The sequence below is a fragment of the Lepidochelys olivacea genome (genome assembly GCF_965140295.1).
Source record: "Lepidochelys olivacea isolate rLepOli2 genome assembly, chromosome: 2".
Taxonomy (NCBI): Eukaryota; Metazoa; Chordata; order Testudines; family Cheloniidae; genus Lepidochelys; species Lepidochelys olivacea.
In genome coordinates this window covers 135880847-135904027 of record NC_140412.1, presented here as the reverse complement: position 1 = coordinate 135904027, position 23181 = coordinate 135880847, and the positions used below count along the sequence as shown (strand labels likewise).

Below are 23181 nucleotides of genomic sequence, written 5' to 3'. Positions count from 1 at the left end.
TTTCTGGGCTCTACATATAAAATTTGGATCCAGATCCATCCACAAACATGTTGCAGATATCTGCAAATTTGCAGGTCTCTACCAATGCAGGCAGATGTGGGCCATCAATGGCTCACCCCCATAAAAAAAAAAAAAGGAATGATGATGCCAGCACCATCTCTCCTTTTGTTACGATGAGTCAGGTCACTCCATTTCTACCTGCCCTGTATGAACTCCAAAGAGTCAGGAAAAAGAGCTCCCTCACATTTCACTGTGGACTGGAATGCACCCGGAGCCCTGCCCAAGGGCTCCCCACTTCTAGGTGCTGGTTCAGTTGCACATACGTTAGGTGCCACAACAAAATCCCATTTTACCATCCCTGATTGACTCAGGTATAGCTTACTGCTTCATCAACGCAGAGGCAGCCCAGATCCTGCAGATTCCCCTGAAACTTAAGGCTACTCCTGACCTTATAGAGATTACTTGATAGCTCCCCCTTGTCTTCTGATCCAGTAACAGAGGAAACAGCTCCCCTGGAGACTGTGATAAAGGGGCATCGGGAAACGGTACAGTTTGATGTGATCCATTCACCACAGCTTCCCCTGACCATTGGTATCTCCTGGCTGGTCCTCCACAATCCACTCACTTGGTGACAAGCACAGGAAGTCTGTTTTCTATCAGAATTTGGTGGACAACACTGTTGGAGACCAGGGATTGCTGTCCCAACATCCAAACCTTGAGAGACTCCAATGGGGGTGGCTGTCCAGGCAGAACCTTCCATTGAAGCTACATCTGAACTCCCCTCAAAATACCAAGACTACAATGATGTTTTTGAAAAGAAGAACATGGAAACTACTTCTGCCTCAGAACTATGACTGCCCAATATAGCTGCAGCCAAAAGGAAAAATACTCTTTGCACAAATTTATGCCGTATCAGAAACCAAGCTGACAGTGCTTCAAGAGTACCTCCAGGAGAATCTGGCTTGAGGGTTTATCTTCAAGTCAATGTCATAAGCTGGCACACGAGCAGTTTTTGTCAAGAAGAAAGACGGCAGTCTCCAACTCTGTTGATTAGCGTGTATTGAATCAGATAACTATCAGGAGTTGTTGCCTGCAATTTGATCCTGAGCTGCTGGATTTTGTGGGGGCTGCCCATATATTAATTAATTTGAACCTCCAGGGGGCATAGAACTGTGTGTGAATCGGAGCAGAGAACAAGTGGAAGACCGCCTTCCAAATCTGCTATGGCCACTATGACTATCTCGTAACACCCTTTGGTTTGACCAGTGCCCCGGCCACCTTCCAACATTTTATAAATTATGTGTTCCAAGACATACTGGGACTTAGATGACATACTGATTTTCTCCAACTGCCCTAAACAACATAATGCTCATGTCCAAACTGTCTTGGAATGCTTATGGCAGCATGGCCTTTATGCAAAGCTTGAGAAGCCTGCCTTCTATCAGACCTTCACAGAGTTCTTGGGCTTCATCTTATCCCCAGAAGGGATCCAGACAGACCCACGCAAGGTCCAAGATCAGCCAACTCCCCACACAGTAAGTGTCTTGAAACGCTTCCTAGGGTTTGCCAATTTTTATCGATGATTTATCCTGAACTTTTCAAAACAAAACTGAGCTTACTACTCTCCTCCAGAAAAATGTCCAATTCCATCGAAGGCCCAGCATGCATTCAATCAGCTAAAACTTGCCTTTACTAAAGCACCTGCATTGGCTCATGCCAATATTACATTGGTCTTTATTGTAGAAACTGACATCTCCAATACAGTGATTGAGACTCTCCTGTCCCAGTGACATGGCCCCAAACACGTTATACCTGTGTGCTTGCTACTCAAGGAAGTTCACGTCCAAAGAACTAAGCTACAAAATACTTGATAAGGAACTCCTGGAGATAAAAACCTATTATGCAGAATGGCAGTAGTCCCTGGAAGGAGCTTGTCACCCATCCAGGTATTCACTGACCATAAAAACCTGGAATATCTACATAAGGCGAAGGCCTTAAACCAACAGCAGCTTTGGTGGGCCCTATTTCTCCTCACCATTCAATGTTATCACCTACCGTCCAAGGTCCAAAAATGGCAAGGCGAACGCCCTGTCCCAAAGATACGGTACCAACCCACAAGTACCCATCCAGAAACCAAGCCTCATTCCCAAATCCCGTAACTTTCTCAGTGCAGCTTGTCACCACAATATTCTCAGATTGATATGCTTTGCCTCTGCATCAGGAATTCTGCCTGACTAACAAGCTATTATCCACAAGCAGCAGCATGACTCCTCTGAAACACTACGTATGTAAGGGACTGTATGTGTGTTCACCTTGGACCCTGGTTGCAGTCTTGTAACTACGTCACAATATTCCCCTAGCAAGACATTTGGGGTGGTTCAATACCCAGTGACTAATATCCTGCTCTTTTTGATGACCTGGCTGTGCCTGATGATGCAGTCATTCATTGCCTCCTGTGATATTTGTACTTGCACCAAGACACCACACCACTAGCCCTGCAGTCTCCTATAGTTTTGGAGACTCCATCTTGACATTGGGCAGCTATCACCCTAGACTTTACTGCAGAATTACCAGAATGCAACTGTCAAGGTTCCTTCCCCTCTCTGAACTCTAGGGTACAGATGTGGGGACCTGCATGAAAACCTCCTAAGCTTACTTTTACCAGCTTAGGTTAAAACTTCCCCAAGGTACAAAGTATTTTACCCTTTGCCCTTGGACTTCCACTACCACCACCAAATGTTTATCTGGGTTTATTTTTATTAGGAAAGCGTTGTTTGGAAACGTCTTTCCCCCCAAAATCCTCCCAACCCTTGCAACCCACTTCCTGGGGAAAGTTTGGTAAAAATCCTCACCAATTTGCATAGGTGAACACAGACCCGAACCCTTGGATCTTAAGAACAATGAAAAAACATTCAGTTTCTGAAAAGAAGGATTTTAATAGAAGTAAAAAGAATCACCTCTGTAAAATCAGGATGGTAAATACCTTACAGGGTAATTAGATTCAAAACACAGAGAATCTCTCTAGGCAAAACCTTATCTTACAAAAAGGCACACAGACAGGAATACCCACTCTATTCCGCACAACTTAATTTCTCAGCCATTTAAAGAAATCATAATCTAACGCATATCGAGCTAGATTACTTACTAAATTCTAAGACTCCATTCCTGTTCTGTGCCCAGCAAGAGCATCACACAGACAGACACAGACCCTTTGTTTTTCTCTTTCCTCCCAGCTTTTTAAAGTGTCTTGTCTCCTCATTGGTTATTTTGGTCAGGTGCCAGCGAGGTTATCCTAGCTTCTTCACTCTTTACAAGTGAAAGGAATTTTCCTCTGGGCAGGAGGGATTTAAACGTGTTTACCCTTCCCTTTATATTTATGACAGCAACAATTTGACAATTTTGACAGCAGTGACCAATTTACTAAAATGAACCACTTCATCTCTTCCCTCTCCTGAAGAGCCAGCCAAGCTCTGGATTAGCCATGTAGTCTGTCTTTACAGCCTTCCAGAATACATTATCTCCAATCGGGGGTCTCAGTTCACAGCCCGGTTCTGGCACAGCCTGCTGGGAATCCACACATCTTTCCTGTGGTTACCATCCCCAGTCCAACGGCCAAATGGAAAGGGCCAACCAAATTTTTGAATAGTATCTGTGATGCTACAATCACCAGTAGGACGATAGGTATTCACTTCTCCCCTATTCAGAATTTGCCTACAATAATGCAGACCATGTGTCCACAGGACAAATATTTTTTAAAAACAAAACAAAAAAAACCCACAAAACCACCACACACCAACAAAGGGTACCATCCCAATTCCATCCACAATTACCTGCAACCTCTCCCAATCCGGCCACCTTAGACCTCCTATAGCAGAGATTCATCAAGACCAGGCATGAGTATGGCTCTCCACCCAGTATCTCCGCACAAATACACCTGCTCACAAGCTGGATTTTCAATTCCTTGGCCCCTTAAAGATCTTTTGGCAGGTTAATTCAGTCACTTTTAAACTACAACTATCCTGCTCTCTGAAGGTTCACTTGGTGTTTCATGTATTATTTTTGAAATCCTGCACAGAAAACCCCTTTCCTGACAGGACGCTTGCTCTGACCACTGGGTCAGATCGCCCACGTCCCAGTCGTGACAATAGGTCACTGATTCAGAGTGACCTAGACTGCTTGTTAAGCTGTGCACATGCAAACAATGTTTTTAAATACACACACACATATCTATCGAGAGAGAGAAACAAAGAACATACATCAAACTTACAGGATGGGAGACTATCCTGGGAAGCAGTAACTCTGAAAAAGTTTTGGGGGTTGTGGTGAATAATCAGCTGAACATAGGCCCACAGTGCAATGCTATGTCCTAAATGACTAATGCAACCCTTGGATGCATTAACAAGGAAAATTCAAGGAGTCGTCGAGAGGTTATTTTACTTATATATTTGTCACTTGTGCAACCACTGCTAAAATACTGCATCCAGTTCTTGTGTCCACAATGCAAGAAGGATGTTGATAAACTGGAGAGGGTTCAGAGAAGAGTCACAAAAATTGATTAAAGGGTGATTTGATTAAGGTCTACATGTACCTTCATGGGGAAGAAATATTTAATAATGGGTCTTTGATCTAACACAGGTTTCAGACTAGCAGCCGTGTTAGTCTGTATTCGCAAAAAGAAAAGGAGTACTTGTGGCACCTTAGAGACTAACAAATGTATTTGAGCATAAGCTTTCGTGAGCTCACTTCATCAGATGCATTCAGTGGAAAATATGATCTAACACAGAAAGCTATAAAATGAACCATTGGTTGAAAGTTGAGGCTAGACAAATTCAGACTGGAAAGAAGGTGTAAATTTTTAACAGTGAGGGTAATTAACCACTGGAACAATTTACTAATGGTTGTGGTGGATTCTCCATCACTGAAAATCTTTAAATCAAGACTGGTTCTGCTCTAGAAATTATTTTGGGGATATTCTACGGCCTGTTTATATAGGAGGTCTGACTAGATGATCACAATAGTCCCGTTTGGCCTTTGAATCTCTGAATGAAAAACAGGGAAATACAGCTCTGGATTAATTTTAAGCTGTTTAGTCTCCCTACTCCCCTTTTCTTTTGGGTATATAGAAATAATGGGAATAAATGCTTCCCTTTAGAATGAGTTAACCCTAACTGCAACAGTAAAGAAAAGTGTTTCCAGAACAATTATTCTTGAGAAAAATCTCTGTCACAAACATACAGCTAAGGGCAGCATAAAATCCCTCCTTTACCTGTAAGGGGAAAAGAAGCTCAAATAACCTGGTTGGCACCTGACCAAAAAGGACCAATAAGGGAAGAAGATCCTTTCAAATCTGTGGTCTTCTTGTTCTCTCCAGGACAGAGAGGGACCAGGGCAGGAAAACCATCTCCTAAAATCCTACCTGAAATAAGTATCCAAGATTACAAAAACTGTAAGTAATAGCAAGGAAATGCGTTATCTTATCTTTTGTTTTCACTTGTGAGTTTTCCCTATGCTAAGAGGGAGGTTTATTCCTGTTTTTTGTAACTTTAAATTTTTGCTTAGAGGGGAATCCTCTGTGTTTTAAATCTTATTACCCTGTAAAATTACCTTCCATCCTGATTTTACAGAGGTGCGTCTTTTACTTTTTTCTTTATTATAAAATTGTTTTTAAGAATCTGATTGGTTTCTGGTGTCCTAAAAACCCAAGGGTCTGGTCTGTGCCCACCTGGGTTACTTATCTGGTTGGTATATTATTCTCAAGCCTCCCCAGGAAAGGTGGTGAAAGGGCTTGGGGGGATATTTTGGGGGAAACAAGTGGTCCTTTTCCTGAAACTCCAAGTGGTCCTTTTCCTGAATCTTTGTCTAACTCACTTGGTGGTGGCAGCGATTCAGTCCAAGGACAAGGAAGAATTTTTACCTTGGGGAAGTTTTTAACCTAAGCTGATAGAAATAAGCTTTGGGGGTCTTTCATGCGGGTCCCCACATCTATACCCTAGAGTTCAGAGTGGGGAGGGAACCCTGACAATCCCTGTAAAAGAACAGGAGAAAGAGTCGGAAGATGGTTTAAAAACAAACAAACAAAAAACTAAAGAGTATAATCTTTTTTTAAAATGATTTCTAGGCCCCATAGATAAATTGTGCCTTCACTATGGAAACTACTGTAGAATGTTAGAGTTACGAACACCTCGGGAACGGAGGTTGTTTGTAACCCTGAAATGTTCATAGCTCTGAACAAAATGTTCTGGTTATTCTTTCAAAAGTTTATTACTGAATATTGACTTAATATAGCTTTGAAACTTTACTATGAAGAAGAAAAATGCTGCTTTTTACCACCTTAATTTAAATGAAACAAGCACAAATAGTTTCCTTACCTTGTCAAAACTTTTTTTTTTAAAACTTCCCTTTAAAAAAAAAAGTAGTTTACAATTAACCAAGTACTGGTTTGTTTGTTTTGTCTCTGTTGCTGCCTGATTGTGTATTTCTGGTTCAAACGGAGGTGTGTGGTTGAGCAGTCAGTTGGTAACTCTGAGTTCTACTGTACACAGGGTTAATGTTAAGACCACGCTTTTCTATATCAGAGATTCTTGGAACAATAATATTTTATATCTGTAGTTCTCAACCACGGATACAAGTACCTCTGGGATGGTACGCAGAGGTCTTCCAGGAGGTACATCAACTCGTCTAGATAGTTTAGTTTTATAACAGACTACATAAAAATCACTTGTGAAGTCAATACAAACTAAAATTTCATACGACATGTTTATATTGCTCTATATATGATACACTGAAATGTAAGTACAATATTTACATTCCAATTACTTTATTTTATAATTATATTGTAAAAATTAGAAAGTAAGCAATGATTCAGTACTGTGATCCTTTTGTATTTTATGCCTGATTTTGTAAGCAAGTAATTTTTAAGTGAGGTGAAACTTGGGGTACGCAAAACAAATCAGACTCTTGAAAGGGGTATAGTAGTTTGGAAGGGTTGAGAGCCACTATTTTATAGCACCCAATAGTTTGCTATGAAAGAACATTGTGCCAGTAGGCATCTCTCTAAAGTTTATAGGAAAATTTGAATTCTCCATGTACAATTGATTTTTAAGCTCTCCAAAACAGCATCAAAACTGCCGCTTGAGAGAGGAAGAGTAGACACTTGATCCTTGCAAAATGTAACCACTGATTCAGAAAAGATGCAGAACATGGTATACTTTGTTTGATATTTGCAGTTAAGCTGTGTTCAGCACCAGTCCAGTTGCAGCCATTGCTGTCATCTATTATCAGTAACAAGTAATTGTCCTAAATGCAGACAAGGATTAACCATGACGCATTCTGTCAGCAAATTCTTCCTATACACAATGTCATGCCACTCTATATTCTTACAGCCATTATTTTTCACTGATTACAGAGTGAGTCCACCAGTGTTTAGATGAGCATTTGGCACATAAACTTATCAAAAGTTTAGTTCAATATTGCAAGGTTTGAAAAACTAGTTATATCCTAGTTGAATAATCGTTTGTTGTTTTAAAAATCTGATAGGGATTATCAATACAAAAACACAACAAAAAACACCCTCCTATTCTAAATCTCTTGAAACGCTACTCACATGACAAAATGCAGCAGCACCAAAAGGACAGAATGCTATTTACTGGGTAACACACACACACACACGATTAGTAGAAAAACCATATACCTTACTGAGCCCAACTATAATGGTTTCTTTTTAAGCTGTACACACAAAACATACTATTTGCCATTTTCAAAGTAGCCTAAGTACTTTAAACATTCTATTACTTTTAATCAAAATTTGTCAGTCTTGTAGATGGTATTGAAAATAGCAATCACTGTAATTACCCAGGGGGTTAAAAACAAATGTCGGCATTTGTAAAATTTGAACTGCTTTTCAGTTGGAGGGGGTGGGGGAAGAGAAAGAGAGGGAGACAGCTAGTTGGTTTTTCAAAAAACAAAAACAAAACAAAATTATGTGCATTATTTAATAAAAAAAACTTTGCCAAATCCCTTTCCGTTACATTCTAAATTTAGCATCTTAAACCGCAATAGCTTCAAGTGCCTGGTCAGATTATATACTTATTGCTTCTAAATGAGTGTAGCACATTGCAGAAATAAGACTCAAACTTGACAACTTCCAGCTGTTAAAATCAAAGTAATTCTTTTTTCTGGTCTGTATTAAAGCTGATTTTCTCCACCCCTCTAAAAACTTTGTATTTTATTTTTATTCATTTGTAGACGTGGAGAGATTAATTCAAAAGGAAAAAGTGCATTATTCTAGAACTCCACCCCAATCTAGCCTATCTGCTCTGCAGTGCCTCATAGTCATCATTATTTCTCCCTACCCCCACCCACCAAGCTTGAAAAGCACAAATCAACTTTTTATCCTGCATTTAAGCTTTTTTAACAAGTTCTTGTCTTTCTATTTTAAGTCAATGCTTAACTCACAAAATTACTATTATTCTGCATTTCCCTTTTAGCCCCATTTCCTAAGGGCCAAATCCTTTGAGGTGTCAAGGACCTTCAATTTCCCTCTGAAGCTAGCTACTGTTAGTGTCATTTGAGCATTTTTGTAATTCTGATATTTAAGTTAATTTTTAATTTAGGGCTCTCTTGCTTCCTACACTGGCTGCTCTTCCACAGAGAACAGAAATTCCAAGTTTCCTATAAATTCTTCTTTTGGGGGCTGATACCAGTCAACCCTGTGTTCTTGGGGAACCATGGCACGGTATCCAGCCTGTCTGACTCATGAAAGACACTTCCCCCCTCCCCCGCCCAGCCTCTGCTTGAACCAAAACCGATCAAAGAAAAGACTTGCAGAGAGCAGTGAACGGCAGTGGGAGACACACCTAGACCCCTCCTGACAAGGGTGACAAGAACAAAGGCAACTCCCCCAGCCTCCTCTGCATCAAAGATGGGACAGGGAGGCATTGCCATTAGCATACAAAATGGAGAACAGAGATTCCAAGGCAAGAACTGCACTGAACTCTGGGACCGGAAAAGCAGGGAAGCTCTGCATCATGGGGAATCTCTGCTCCAGATGTTAATGAACACACCCAGCTCAGCAGTTATCAGACCAATTCTCATTGGATTGTGAGCTCCCTGGACGGAACACCACCCATAGCCAAGAGTGATCAGTTTCTATTGTCTACCCTAAAGAAAACCTGAGTCATCAGTTTACCCATAAACAAATCTAATCTTCTTCCTTGAACCATTGTTGATTCCATATAAAAAAAACTCTGCCCACATTCCAGTAAGTGTTCCAATGCATGGATGCATCAGTTTCACAGGGATTTCATCTTCTCTGCTTGTCTCCAGCTCTCAGGATCCTGAGCTACGACCGTCACCTGGGGACCCCGACCAGCAGGTCAAGCTTTATGGAGTGGTGAGATCCTTCTCTCTCTCTCTGTTTTCTTTTCTACCTCAGGTATTAACTTTAATAATGTAACTTATGTTGGTTTAGGCTCTCCTTGTGTAGTCATCACTATTATTCAATAAATAACTTTTATGGTTAAGCTGGTTGCTTTTCTCTCTCTCTAGCTCTGAACTTTACTCATTTGTGTTTTTAGTTTCCCCATTTACTCTGCAGCAACTCTTCTTTTACCTAAACTAAATATCCCTGTAGCGCCCAAAAATACTCTGGGGTTTGCTCATCAAGTGGGTTACTACCAGTACAATTATGACGTGAAAGTGGGGATAGGGACGTGCTGAACCTGTGACTTACGAGGGTGGCAGCTTGAAAGTGCTGCTTGACCCAGTCCGCTGAGTATATGGGCATATATGGGTGGCAGCCTGGAAGTGCTGTTCTACCCAGCCTGCTCAGGCTTACTCCATTCCGGTGTGGTACTTGTGGCATATAATGGTGACAGCTTGAAAGTGCTGCTTGGCCCAGTCCACTGAGTCCAAGGACATATTAGGGGTCAGCTTGAAAGTGCTGACTGACCCGGTCCACTCAGACTTGCTCTGTTAATGTATGTGTGAGTGTGCGTGTGTGTGTTCATTCATCCGGTTCTGGGGCTGGAGGAACCCAGCCCTGGGGAATCTAGGTCCTGCAGGACAGCTCCATTGGGAGGGGACTTGCAGAAGGGAGAAGTAGAGCTCCATATAAAACACAAACAGTACATTGACAGAATTACAGACCCCTCCCCGCCAAAGAGCAACACTAATACATGAGCATACTCCAAAGTAATGGGCAAATCTGGTAACAGGGCAGGGATGATACTATGGTCCCTTCTTCCCCCCCACAACAAAGGCCAGGCTTCCTCCCACTAAAGCCAGATCTCCGTGGATACAGATTGGTTAGGCCCATCTGGGTGGAAAGGACCCGTTATTCTACACTTGCTCCTAGCTGCCATGCTCCCTGATGGTATAGCTCATGAAGCCAGAGTGCCTGAAACACACGACCACCCATCCTTCCTCTCCGATCCCCGTCGTGTAGAAAAGCAGGTAAATTAACATTGACAGAGTCAGTGTTAACTAACATGCCAAATCATCCACGGGTGTCTGCTACAGCAGAGCAACCACCTCCCAGTCCAGACTCTGACATTCCACAGCATGACCTTGTGAACGCTTCCACAGAGCTGTTGGCATGTGTGGTGGTGAGAAATGTCACAAAGGCAACCCCTTGCAACACTCTCCTTTTCCATGCTTCTGTCAACCAGATATGCTGGTTCTTGTAGGATACAATAGATTATTTTGAGGTATAGCAGTTACTTATTTAATGTGTATTACCTATGTCCCTCATAAATACTACAGTAATTGTTTAAAATATAAGGTTTCAGAGTAGCAGCCATGTTAGTCTGTATTAGCAAAAAGAAAAGGAGTACTTTTGGCACCTTTGAGACTAACAAATTTATTTGAGCATAAGCTTTCGTGAGCTACAGCTCACTTCATCGGATGCATTCAGTGGAAAATACAGTAGGGAGATTTATATACACAGAGAACATGAAACAGTGGGTGCTACCATACACACTGTAATGAAAGTGATCACTTAAGGTGAGCTATTACTAGCGGGAAAGCGGGGGGGGGAGTGGTGAACCTTTTGTAGTGATAATTAAGGTGGGCTATTTCCAGCAGTTGACAAGAACATCTGAGGAACAGTGGGGAGTGGGGCGGGGGGAAGACATGGGGAAATAGTTTTACTTTGCGTGATGACCCATCCACTCCCAGTCTCTATTCAAGCCTAAGTTAATTGTATCCAGTTTGCAAATTAATTCCAATTCAGCAGTCTCTCATTGGAGTCTGTTTTTGAAGTTTTTTTGTTGAAGAATTGCAACTTTTAGGTCTGTAATCGAGTGACCAGAGAGATTGAAGTGTTCTCCAACTGGTTTTTGAATGTTATAAATTCTTGACGTCTGATTTGTGCCCATTTATTCTTTTATGTAGAGACTGTCCAGTTTGGACAATGTACATGGAGAGGGGCAACCGCATTTGCTCCAACCCCTCAGACAGAGACAAACACCTACAAGATCTCTATCAAGCATTCTTACAACTACAATACCCACCTGCTGAAGTGAAGAAGCCAGAAGAGTACCCAGAAGTCACCTGCTACAGGACAGGCCCAACAAAGAAAAGAACAGAACGCCACTAGCCATCACCTTCAGCCCCCAACTAAAACCCCTCCAACGGATCATCAAGGATTTACAACCTATCCTGAAGGACGACCCATCACTCTCACAGATCTTGGGAGACAGGCCAGTCCTTGCTTACAGACTGCCCCCCAACCTGAAGCAAATACTCACCAGCAACAACACACCACACAACAGAACCACTAACCCAGGAACCTATCCTTGCAATAAAGCCCGTTGCCAACTGTGTCCACATATCTATTCAGGGGACACCATCATAGGGCCTAATCACATCAACCACACGATCAGAGGCTCATTCACCTGCACATCTACCAGTGTGATACACGCCATCAGGTACCAGCAATGTCCCTCTGCGGTACATTGGTACAGACTCCAACAAGAGACTGCTGAATTGGAATTAATTTGCAAACTGGATACAATTAACTTAGGCTTGAATAGAGACTGGGAGTGGATGGGTCATCACGCAAAGTAAACCTATTTCCCCATGTTTATTCTCTCCCCCACCCCCCCACTGTTCCTCAGACATTCTTGTCAACTGCTGGAAATGGCCCACCTTGATTATCACTACAAAAGACTTTCCTCCCCCCCCGCCCTGCTGGTAATAGCTCACCTTAAGTGATCACTCGTTACAGTGTGTAGGGTAACACCCATTGTTTCCTGTTCTCTATGTATATAAATCTCCCCACTGTATTTTCCACTGAATGCATCTGATGAAGTGAGCTGTAGCTCACAAAAGCTTATGCTCAAATAAATTTGTTAGTTTCTAAGGTGCCACAAGTGCTCCTTTCCTTTTTGTTCAAAATATAAGCATCATCATTGTAAGTTGTAGGGTGGCTTTTTTTGTTGGTTTGTGTTTTTTTTTTTTTTTTACACAATTACTGCAGCATGCGGTTGTATATTTTTATGGGATATATTCAAGAGTTATGGTGTGTTTCTACATCACAACATTTGTGAAAGAATCAGATGGTTCCAATTACTAGTTTATGGACACTTATCTTGGAAAGACTTTAATGGGACTGCCTGCCCACCACCTAGATTAGATCTTAAAATACTGGACACAAATGCAAATATATGAAAGCGATTAATAAATGGGACAAAAAGGAGAAATATAGAGTGTCATAAATATAAAGGGAAGGGTAAACATCTTTAAATCCCTCCTGGTCAGAGGAAAAACCCTTTCACCTGTAAAGGGTTAAGCAGCTAGGATAACCTTGCTGGCACCTGACCAAAATGACCAGTGAGGAGACAAGGTATTTTCAAAGCTGGAGGGAGGGAGAAACAAAGGCTCTCTCTGTCTGTGTGTTGCTTCTGCTGGCACCAGAGCAGGAATGCACGTCAGAACTCATGTAAATAGTTAATAAGCAATCTAGTTAACTATGCATTAGATTCTGTTTTGTTTAAATGGCTGAGAAAATAAGCTGTGCTGAATGGAATGTATATTCCTGTTTTTGTGTCTTTTTGTAACTTAAGGTTTTGCCTGGAGGGATTCTCTATGTTTTGAATCTGATTACCCTGTACGATATTTACCATCCTGATTTTACAGAGGTGAATCTTTTACTTTTTCCTCAATTAAAATTCTTCTTTTAAGAACCTGATTGCTTTTTCATTGTTCTTAAGATCCAAGGGTTTGAGTCTGTGTTCACCTATGCAAATTGGTGAGGATTTTTATCAAGCCTTCCCCAGGAAAGGCGGTGTAGAGTTTGGGAGGATTTGGGGGGGGAAAGACTTTTCCAAGCGGGCTCTTTCCCTGTTACATATTTGTTAGACACTTGGTGGTGGCAGCAATAAAGTCCAAGGGCAAAATGTAAAATAGTTTGTACCTTGGGGAAGTTTCAACCTAAGCTGGTAAAAATAAGCTTAGGGGGTTTTTCATGCAGGTCCCCATATCTGTACCCTAGAGTTCAGGGTGGGGAGGGAACCTTGACATAGGGTCACATGTGTAAATCCACTTAAATGCATAAGAATACACATTTTAAAGAAAGATGGAATTTATGTTTAAAAAGAAGCTATCTTGCCTCATACAAGCAGATAATTGGTCTTTTATGAATCAATTCAAAGAAGGCCACTGGATTAGCAGTAACTGAAACTCTTATCTAATGGCTTGTTAGTAACCTGTATGAAGAGAGTTGGTCTCAGTCCCGCCTCCAGTACACAAGTGTCTACATCTTAAAACTACAGTCCAGATTTTCTGAAGTGTGGTCTGCTGAGCATTTCTTGTGGTACACCATTGCTGAATGGTGTTAGCTTCTCCTTGTTTCCCACAGTTAAATATTATTCAGAGAAGCTAAACATATATTACTTTCCTAAAATGAATTTTTTTTATACACACAATTGCTGTTTTGGGCACAGGCATGATGCATGAACACAAACAGAAAAAATATATAGTGTACTATCAAGAACGAGAGGGAAGAACATCCATGAAATAATCTTTCAATTATATGGGCCACAGTATAAATTGGTTAGAGACTGGCCATATCATCAGAAAGATCAACTGCTGAACTGGAACAGGGACTCACCTCTAAACCTTGTCCGCAATTTGAAAATGCTTCATTATTGACAGAGAAAAGCAATGGGTGTAGTTGAACTACGGTTAAACATAGGCAAAGCCTTGCACTTGAACTATCTTTGGGAATTGAAAAAAAGTTGCCCACCAGTGCTATGGTTGGTAAAAATCCCTAGTGTAATGTGGCCAAGCATGGCCAAAGACAAACCATGGTCAACTCTGTTTCAGCAGCTATAACTTGTCCTCGACTACACTTAGCTAAACAACATTTAACACGAATTTGGCTACACCCATTTCTGACACCCATTGTAAGCAAGAAGCCATTTCATAGACAAGGTGTTGGATGTGGTCTCTGAAGGACATTGCAGAAGCACATTCCTAGGGCAACATGCGAAAGCTTGCACTTGCACTGGATACCCTGAGACTTGAGTTATCAGATTCTGTTCCCTGCTCTGACAAAAACTTCCTGGGTGACAATGGGGAAGTCACAGAAGACCAAATTTTCTAGGGTGCCTATGAACAACTCTGTACATACCAGACAAACATCCAATTCCCCTCCTCAAATATGTATGTGCACTTTTGGACAGGAAAGAGATAGCATGCCTACATCAGGGCATACACAAGGGCACATACCTCTTTAAAAATGTGGGCTTCAGCCTCCAGGTCACATAGCTCAGTTTCTTCCTCGTAACATTAAAATAAAGAGGAGATCTGCATATATCGTGTGTGCACATTCCAATACAGACATGCAAATCCCTATGCGTATGTGACTTGCCTATAAGCATGTACCAGTGAGGTTGTTTACAGTTTGTGTGCGCACATTTGAAAATCTAGCCCAGCAATATCTGCCTACCTCACAGAAGTGTTCAGACCGAAAAATAATTTGTCAATTTCTTTGAGATCTTTGCATGGTCAGCCCTATAAATGCCAAGTATTATTAGAAGATTTCAAATAAGGAGAAGAATCCACTTTCCTTTAATCACAAGTCTTAATGCATATCAAATACTTTATCAACATATATGCTATTTCTTCCAGGATTTTGTAGGTGTTTCTTACAGTTTGTACTCTTTGGGGAATTCTGCACCAAAAAATTTTGTAAAATGCTGTATATTTTATTTGTCAAAATAACACAATCATGCCAGTTTTAATTATTTTGGTAATTAATTTCAAAATACCTGTCAGCAAGTATGTCTGTAACAATACAGACAACAAAAAAGATTCAGGAAATGTTTTTTTGACGAATTGATTCCTTACTAGGCATATTAATACAGAACTTTGAGTAATTCATTTAAACCGCAATACAGAAATGTTTTTCCCACACCCCTCAGAACCAATGCAGAGGCTTGGATGAGTAGGATAATGGAGGAACTGAGGGAGAGGGAAATAATTGCTGGGAAAGAGCCTGGACCCTCCTCTCCATGTGGCCCTGCACCCCTCCCTCCCATCCCCATGTGGTCCTGCACTCCCACTCAGCCACCCCTGCTCCCCATATGTCCCTGCACCTCCACTGAGCCCCTGGCTCAATGCTGTCACCCCACTAGCTCCTGTGCCCCCACCCCAGCCTGTCCCCCCATAGTGCTTTTGAACCCCAGTCTATGTGAGCCCCCAGCAGCCTTGTGTGCCCCGCTCTGTCCGTCTCTCCATATCCTGTTCCTCCTTACCTGGCCCGGCAGGCAGGGCGCTGTGAGGAACACAGCCACTGCCCCCTTCTGCTCCACAGCAGACTGAGCCAGCCCATGAGCAGGCTGCCGTCTGTCCTGGTGCTATAGCAGCCCCTGGTGAGCAAAAGGTATTACTGCAGTGCCTCTCCAGCTGTTTTTTCTATGAGAGACATGAATTCTGCACATGCGCAGTGCTGCAGAATTCCCACAGGAGTAAGTTTGATTTCATGGTATCAGGCAAAAAACTTTCTTAGCACAGTCTCCATGCATACAGCCAGCCACTTCAGATGGATGACAAATTGCTGCTTCCTCTTCTGATATTTCTGTCACTGCACTCTTTCAAGAGATGAAAAAAAGCTAATTTACTCAATGCTTTTTTTGCCTGTCTTCACGAACAAGGTCAGCTCCCAGACTGCTGCACTGGGCAGCACAGCATGGGGAGGAGGTGACCAGCCCTCTGTGGAGAAAGAAGTGGTTCGGGACTATTTAGAAAAGCTGGACGAACACAAGTCCATGGGGCTGGATGCGTTGCACCCGAGAGTGCTAAAGGAGTTGGCGGATGTGATTGCAGAGCCATTGGCCATTATCTTTGAAAACTCATGGCGATCCGGGGAAGTCCCAGACGACTGGAAAAAGGCTAATGTAGTGCCCATCTTTAAAAAAGGGAAGAAGGAGGATCCTGAGAACTACAGGCCAGTCAGCCTCACCTCAGTCCCTCAAAAAATCATGGAGCAGGTCCTCAAGGAATCAATTCGGAAGCACTTAGAGGAGAGGAAAGTGATCAGGAACAGTCAGCATGGATTCACCAAGGGCAAGTCATGCCTGACTAATCTAATTGCCTTCTATGACGAGATAACTGGCTCTGTGGATGAAGGGAAAGCAGTGGACGTGTTGTTCCTTGACTTTACCAAAGCTTTTGACACTGTCTCCCACAGTATTCTTGCCAGCAAGTTAAAGAAGTATGGGCTGGATGAATGGACTACAAGGTGGATAGAAAGCTGGCTAGACTGTCGGGCTCAACGGGTAGTGACCAATGGCTCCATGTCTAGTTGGCAGCCAGTATCAAGTGGAGTGCCCCAAGGGTCGGTCCTGGGGCCGGTTTTGTTTAATATCTTCATAAATGATCTGGAGGATGGTGTGGATTGCACCCTCAGCAAGTTTGCGGATGACACTAAACTGGGAGGAGAGGTAGATACGCTGGAGGGTAGGGATAGGATACAGAGGGACCTAGACAAATTGGAGGATTGGGCCAAAAGAAATCTGATGAGGTTCGACAAGTGCAGAGTCCTGCACTTAGGATGGAAGAATCCAATGCACCGCTACAGACTAGGGACCGAATGACTAGCAGTTCTGCAGAAAAGGACCTATGGGTTACAGTGGACAAGAAGCTGGATATGAGTCAACAGTGTGCCGTTGTTGCCAAGAAGGCCAATGGCATTTTGGGGTGTATAAGTAGGGGCATTGCCAGCAGATCGAGGGACGTGATCGTTCCCCTCTATTCGACACTGGTGAGGCCTCATCTGGAGTACTGTGTCCAGTTTTGGGCCCCACACTACAAGAAGGATGTGGAAAAACTGGAAAGAGTCCAGTGGAGGGCAACAAAAACGATTAGGGGACTGGAACACATGACTTATGAGGAGAGGCTGAGGGAACTGGGGATATTTAGTCTACGGAAGAGAAGAATGAGGGGGGATTTGATAGCTGCTTTCAACTACCTGAAAGGGGGTTCCAAAGAGGATGGCTCTAGACTGTTCTCAGTGGTAGCAGATGACAGAACAAGGAGTAATGGTCTCAAGTTGCAGCGGGGGAGATTTAGGTTGGATAGTAGGAAAAACTTTTTCACTAGGAGGGTGGTGAAACACTGGAATGCATTACCTAGGGAGGTGGTGGAATCTCCTTCCTTAGAAGTTTTTAAGGTCAGGCTTGACAAAGCCCTGGCTGGGATGATTTAATTGGGAATAGGTCCTGCTTTGAGCGGGATGGTTGGACTAGATGACCTCCTGAGGTCCCTTCCAACCCTGATGTTCTATGATTCTATGGTTCTATGAACAAAGGGACTTCACATAATGACCAAAAAGAAAATCAAAGCACTACAAAACAAGATTACACTTGTTTTTTCTTGATAAGTCTAGCCAGCTCACCCCCCGTCCAACCTGTACAATATAAAAGCTGTGTAATTGACATCCTTCCTCATGTCAATTAGTGTTTAATGTAGTGTTACTATCAACAACTTTCATGAACTCTTGCTCATCTCTGAGTAGTACACAAAGTTACATTGAAGCAGATCACTTTATCCCACAGCAGACTATAAAACCATATAAATCCTTATCTCTCATGTCCCTAGGTAACGTAAGCTGTAATTGCAGCAATATGATGTATTTTACACACACACAAATACACAAAAACAATGTAGCGAAGACTTTTTATACACACACAGCTATACAGAATCATTCTTTCCCCCTTAAAATGTATAACAAAAGTATGCATATTTGCAGAGGCTAAACTAACTGCTACAAACAATTTTAGCCTTACTGCATGAGCAGTGTTTCTAAATGGCAACAACTTTTGGATGTGACAATGTAATTCCATTTACACTTGTAAATTATGCTACTGCATATGCATGGATAGAAAAAATGGAAACAAAACACAATGATTGAATATACTAAAGATTTTTTGAGCAAGTCCCACACTGAAGATTACTGATCAAGAAAGTGAGGGTAAGTTAAGAGGTAGCATGTTCGATAGCAGTTACAGGATATACTAATTTTTTAAGACAAAAGTTATTTGTTGGCTACCTCATGGGTTTGGTTCTGTGCCTGCTTTTAATCATAGGTGCAAGATATTTGGGTGAGAATATCAAATCTTGAATACTATGTAAATATTGTGTATGCTGCCTACACTGAGGAACAATGCAAGCTTATTCAGAAAAAAGTTACCAATTTTGATAAATGTGAAATTATATTAGGATGGAAATTCAGTTTTATATGAACTGTATACTACTGGATTTGAAGTCTATTTCACTTGATGTCAATACTTAAGAAATACAACAGTCATGCAGTATTATTCTTACCAGAAAAGGAATATAGAGGTTATTATATGAAAATCCTCAATTCTTCATCAACTTACATCCCATGAAACTCTACTGAAGTCAGTGGAGTAGAAGTTGCTCCACTTAATCTATTTTTCTACAAACATATGATATATCTGTAATCCCCCAAAAGACTTTTATTGTAAGTAAACTATTCACCCCAATCTCAGCCAAAAAGTTAGGATGATGTGATAAAGGGACAGAATAGAAGTGAAAAGTAGCAATATTATTATCAAAGTCATATTTAAGATAAAGTACTAGTTTTAATTTTGATCACCTTCTTGCATAAAGGGTATTATCACATCCTTTTCAGGATGACAGAAGCAGATATTCATCCTAGAAAAAAACCTGAGTTTGAAGGGAAACTGAGAAGGAAGGTCTTGTGATTAAGACACTGGACTGGGAATTGGCAGATCTGGGTTCAACTCCCAGTGCCACCACAGGCTTCCTGTATGATCTTGGGAAAGTCTCTCTCCTCAATATCTCAGTTCCGTACTTGTAAAATCAGGATAACACTTCCTTTCTCCAACTCTTTGTCTTGATTGTTTAGTTTGTAAATTCTTTGGGGCAGCAAAATGGGATCTGAAAACTGGTTGAAACTTGCAGATGCTACTGTAATACAAATATTTTAAAAATATTTTTAAATCCTTACTTATAAAAACACATTCAATTTTAAAATACTTTCAGATTAATATTCAATTTCTGAATGCTGTTAAAGTTGAGTAAAGTACAATAAACAAACAATGAAATCAGAGGAGCCAGTTTTGTCTTTTTTTTTTTAAATCAGTTTTCTCTTTCTATTCATGTTCTAGGCACAATGCTGCAATGCCCGTGTGGTTTTATTTAATTTATTTATTTATTTAAATCAAAGGAATTGTCTAAGGAGCTTAGGTTTTGTAAAATTTGTATTTACACAATCTAAATTTTGTATATAGTAGAGTTTTTAAAATTTTATTGACAGCTCACAGTAGGACAGTTAAACATATGCATCAGTGTTTGCAGGATTGATGCCTTCAAGATAGTCTTTAAGTAGAACTCAAGAAAACCTCCACAAGAACTCCTAGATATACTTTAAAGCAGTTTCAAGGTACAGGATGGCCTACTGGAGGTGGTTCTTAGTACATATTTCACTATTCACAAATCAGAAAAGTAGCTGAGTTAAATCTTACTAGAGAAGACTGAGTCCAAGGTGATCCATTAGATGTATTTAAACTGAGAATGGAGTTTTAAAAAAATAGAGATAAGAATTGGTCAAACTACCAGGAGTTTACAAAAAGAAGGCCACAATCTAAACAATAAGTACTAAAATCTTCTCCCCTGTACAAAGTCAGAGGGAACATACTTTCACAGGGGGTTATTATGGTCAAGAATGGGAGGGGGGATTTTACCCCTAGGCAACAGAATGGTAGTTGAGCTGCATTTGCTTCCAATCTCTGCCTGCACACTCCTTCCATCCAGGTATAAAATGTGTGATGACACACAGAGGTTAAGGACAGGTGGGAGAAGCACAGCATTGTCTGCTAGAACTAGACAGAGAGCTCCCACTATTCTTCCTGACTGCTGCCCCACAGCTTCCTCTCCACCCCCATCTGGGCTGGTGTGGCTACAGATTTCCCACTCACCCCTTTGGCTGATGAAGTGAGAGATCCCCCTCCTGTTCCAATCTACTTTAACCACGGATTATATAGTTCTACTAACTACCATTCACACCCCTGAATCTTTCCTAGTTTACCCCCACTCCTCATTTCCCCCTGCACAATAAGATGAAGCCCAAGAAGCACTGGTCTGCAGCGAAAGCCAGGTTTTCTTCATCCTGGCTCTCTCTGGCACTAGGAATGTAGCATGAACTAGAAATTCTGACAGAACCATTTCACTTAAATAAAAGTAGACATACAGTAGAATGCGAGCCACCAATACGACAATCAAAAGCAACAGTATACATGAGTACAACAGATTTTTTTTTTTTAATTAAAGGAGCAGAGGTAACAATCGTTGCACCCATCTACAAATGCATAGGCTCAACTCAGATCTGGTCAGACCAAACATCCTTAGCCTAACTAACTATTCCTTATGCTCAGTTATGCTCAAACTGAATGACAAATGGGAAACTCTGGGATGCCCTAAACAAATGCAACCATCTCTACCTGAAATGCAGAATTTAATACAATTATCTTATAACCTAACCAGCTTTAGAGCTATTCCGAATACTACCCTTCATCTTTTATTACACAGCTTGGTTAAAAACAGATCAATAAGGCATTATGGCCCTTCTGGATTGTAAGCAACCATTGTTGCAGAAACTGGATCTGACAGACCTAGAAAATGATGGCACAACTCTATAATTATTTTCTTAATTCAAGAGACTTACCTGCTATAGCAAGTATAGCAATGTTATGTTATGAATTGGGAGTGTTCGGGCTTCAACTCAGTTACGTATCACCTATCTCGTAAGCCAGGAAAGAACCCTTTAGTCTAGCCTTGGCACTAGAACATTTCTCTCCTTTCAAATTAGCAAATGACACCACACTCATTTTAATTAAAGAGCACAGGCCTATATTTTTGTATACAACAGAATATTTTCCTGTGTAGTGTGATACTTAAGAAAATACTCAAGTTCTTTCCTTATGATTTGGACCACATACTATTTAAAAAATGAACATTTCCAAGGTCATACAGCACTGAAAGTAGTTGTCAATAATCTACCTGTTTTTTTTTCTTTGTCTCTTACATGCCTACTGAAGAGGAAAGAGGGCAATCCTATGGGAGAAAATATAATCTGGTGCCCTATTCTCATTTGTATTAAAAGAATCAGCCCTAAAATTTATGTATACATACCATGCTGAATGTATGAACACAGAAGAATACATATAAGATCTGGTGATGGATGTGGGGATTTTTTATGCACTGGCAGAACCATGGATCAAAGATGAACTGAAACATGAATAGAAAAGTGTAGAATATTCCTATAGGAATAAATTACGAAGATTGGGGGGGGGGGAGCGTGCGGGGTGGTTTTGCAACACAAGGCAAACATGCCTATTTCAGTTATAAATCTTCCTTGCTTATACCAAAGTTGACCTAAACCAACTAGAAAAGACTGAGTCAAGCACAGACAATATGCTTGCTGATGCACAAGACACAAAATACAGAAAGCCCTCATCCTGCAAAGAGCTTTTAAATAAGGCTATTGATTCTGCAAAACACACAAATGCTTAACTTTATGCCTATGGCCTCACTCCCGTTGCTACCAACTCCACATCAGTGGACCACTGTACCAGTGCAGAGCTCATTTCCCAATTGGGGTCTAATTTCATGAGCTTCACTCCCCTCCCTAAAACATGTCAGAATTCATGTGTCCCCTGTATCTCAAACCCAGAGGATGATATTTGGTGCCTGGGTGAGTCTAATCCCCATAGGCGATGGGCCATAGCATGGATTTGTTGGTGGGGAAGGGAAAGGACAAAAATGATGAAAACAAGTACCGGGAGGAAACACTGTCCAGCTCTGGATGCTGGACAGAAAGTGGGGAGAGGAAGGGAACAAAGTGCTGAGGGATCTCTCTCTTGGATATTATGAAGATATTAAGGCAAGGCTGGGGTCTCTCCCAAGGGCAGGAGGGGCAGAGTGGGGTGTCTCCCCCGTGGGGGAAGGGGGAGAGAATAAGGCGTATTGGGGAGAGGAATGGAGAGGGAGAGACTGTCCCCATGGGATGGGAGGAGAATAAGGGCAGGAGGTGCCTGGGGTAACCCTGTCCTCATAGAGATAGGGGACGTGGGGGGTCTCTCCCATAGAGAACGGAAGACAGGGGGCACTGAGCACAGGCTCTGCGCCTGGGGAAGGTCTGCAGGGGAGCGGGGTGTGTTGGGTCTAGGGCCGCAGGGGGGGAGCAGCTCTCTTCCATGCCGGGGGGGGGGGCATTGGCGGGGGGGGGGCATCGCTCCCAGGTGCCCCAGCGCCCGGCGGGGCTCTCTCACCAGAACAGCAGGTTGGCGCAGACGAACCCGCCCAGGCTGCGGAGCGGCCTCTCCCAGCTCAGAGCAGCCGCGATGCAGCCGCCCAGCGCCAGCCCGGTCTCCCCCAGCAGCGCGGACGCGGCCCCGCCTGACACCTGCTCCGGCTCCTCATCTCCGGCCGCTGTCTCCGGGGGCTGCTGCTGGAGCCTCCCAGCCGCCGCGCTCCGAGCCCCGGGTACCTCCCAGCCGCCGCCCGCCTCTGCGCCCCGCTGCTGCCGCGGAGAGCCCGCACTCGCCATGGCTCGGTGGCGGTTGCTGGGTGCGGGCTGGGAGGGGAGGGGGCGGGGCGAGGGCGCGGCGCTCCGGGTGGGGGGGGGGCTCC

General features: G+C 42.4%; 1 protein-coding gene and 1 long non-coding RNA gene across 3 annotated transcripts in view; one reads left to right on the top strand and one right to left on the bottom strand.

The window, feature by feature from the left end:
* RETREG1 (reticulophagy regulator 1) overlaps positions 1 to 23124 on the bottom strand; it is a 136043-nt gene extending 112919 nt beyond the window's left edge. Inside the window, exon 1 of one of the 2 annotated variants that reach the window (XM_084618128.1) lies at positions 22821 to 23124. In XM_084618128.1, the coding sequence (XP_084474254.1) occupies positions 22821 to 23098 (278 nt within the window). In that variant the 5' untranslated portion in view covers positions 23099 to 23124. The remainder of the gene's footprint in view (positions 1 to 22820) is intronic. The other variant, XM_084618129.1, reaches the window with a different exon arrangement.
* Positions 5380 to 12272, top strand: LOC311515224. Its single transcript, XR_014710087.1, has 3 exons — positions 5380 to 5446; positions 9325 to 9391; positions 11392 to 12272. It is a non-coding gene; the product is annotated as an uncharacterized lncRNA (long non-coding RNA).
* Positions 23125 to 23181: the final 57 nt, after the last annotated feature.